The sequence below is a fragment of the Phalaenopsis equestris genome, unplaced genomic scaffold (assembly GCF_001263595.1).
Source record: "Phalaenopsis equestris unplaced genomic scaffold, ASM126359v1 Scaffold000226, whole genome shotgun sequence".
NCBI classification, from domain to species: domain Eukaryota; kingdom Viridiplantae; phylum Streptophyta; class Magnoliopsida; order Asparagales; family Orchidaceae; genus Phalaenopsis; species Phalaenopsis equestris.
The window spans coordinates 495,105-495,627 of NW_018164668.1; the positions used below are offsets into that span (position 1 = coordinate 495,105).

The 523-nt window shown below is 29.1% G+C and overlaps 1 protein-coding gene across 1 annotated transcript in view; it reads right to left on the minus strand.

Annotated features, from left to right (window-relative positions):
- Window positions 1-474: 474 nt before the first annotated feature.
- Window positions 475-523, minus strand: part of LOC110023630 (probable pectinesterase/pectinesterase inhibitor 46) — a 2,066-nt gene continuing 2,017 nt past the window's right edge. Inside the window, 1 exon segment of the mRNA XM_020723123.1 lies at window positions 475-488. Within this exon segment, the coding sequence (XP_020578782.1) occupies window positions 475-488 (14 nt within the window).

Sequence of the window (523 nt, forward strand, 5' to 3'; positions counted from 1 at the left end):
AATCTGCGATGGGCTGCATAATTAATAGGAAGATTTACTTGCATACTACTAAATTCTCGTGTATTTACATACCTAACATCAAAACTTTCAATTTTGCGTAGTATCCTCTTACCTCCAAATGAAAAATTCTATCTTACTTTTGAAAAGTTCAAATGATAACATTAATGATATGTTATGAAAGATTTGAGTGTTATACCTTTGTATTCAAAAATGTACATCTAAATTTTACTTGTTTTTACCTTTTTATCTCCCAAAACTTTCATAACACATCAAAAAATTCACTATTTTAACATTTTAAAAAGTAAAATACATATTTTCGTGCATTCATAGGGCAGGGAGGTATATTAAATTATTAATCAAAGGAATGAAATTCATTACACTTAATCAGCACTACATATTAAGTCATGAGTCCAAAAAAAAAAAATCAGGAGAGCCGAATTCATCACAATCAAATCAAATCAAAGCTCCATTCGATCATCCAACAAGTTCTGAGAACTTAAAAACCAGAAGAGTAAGGAATGCC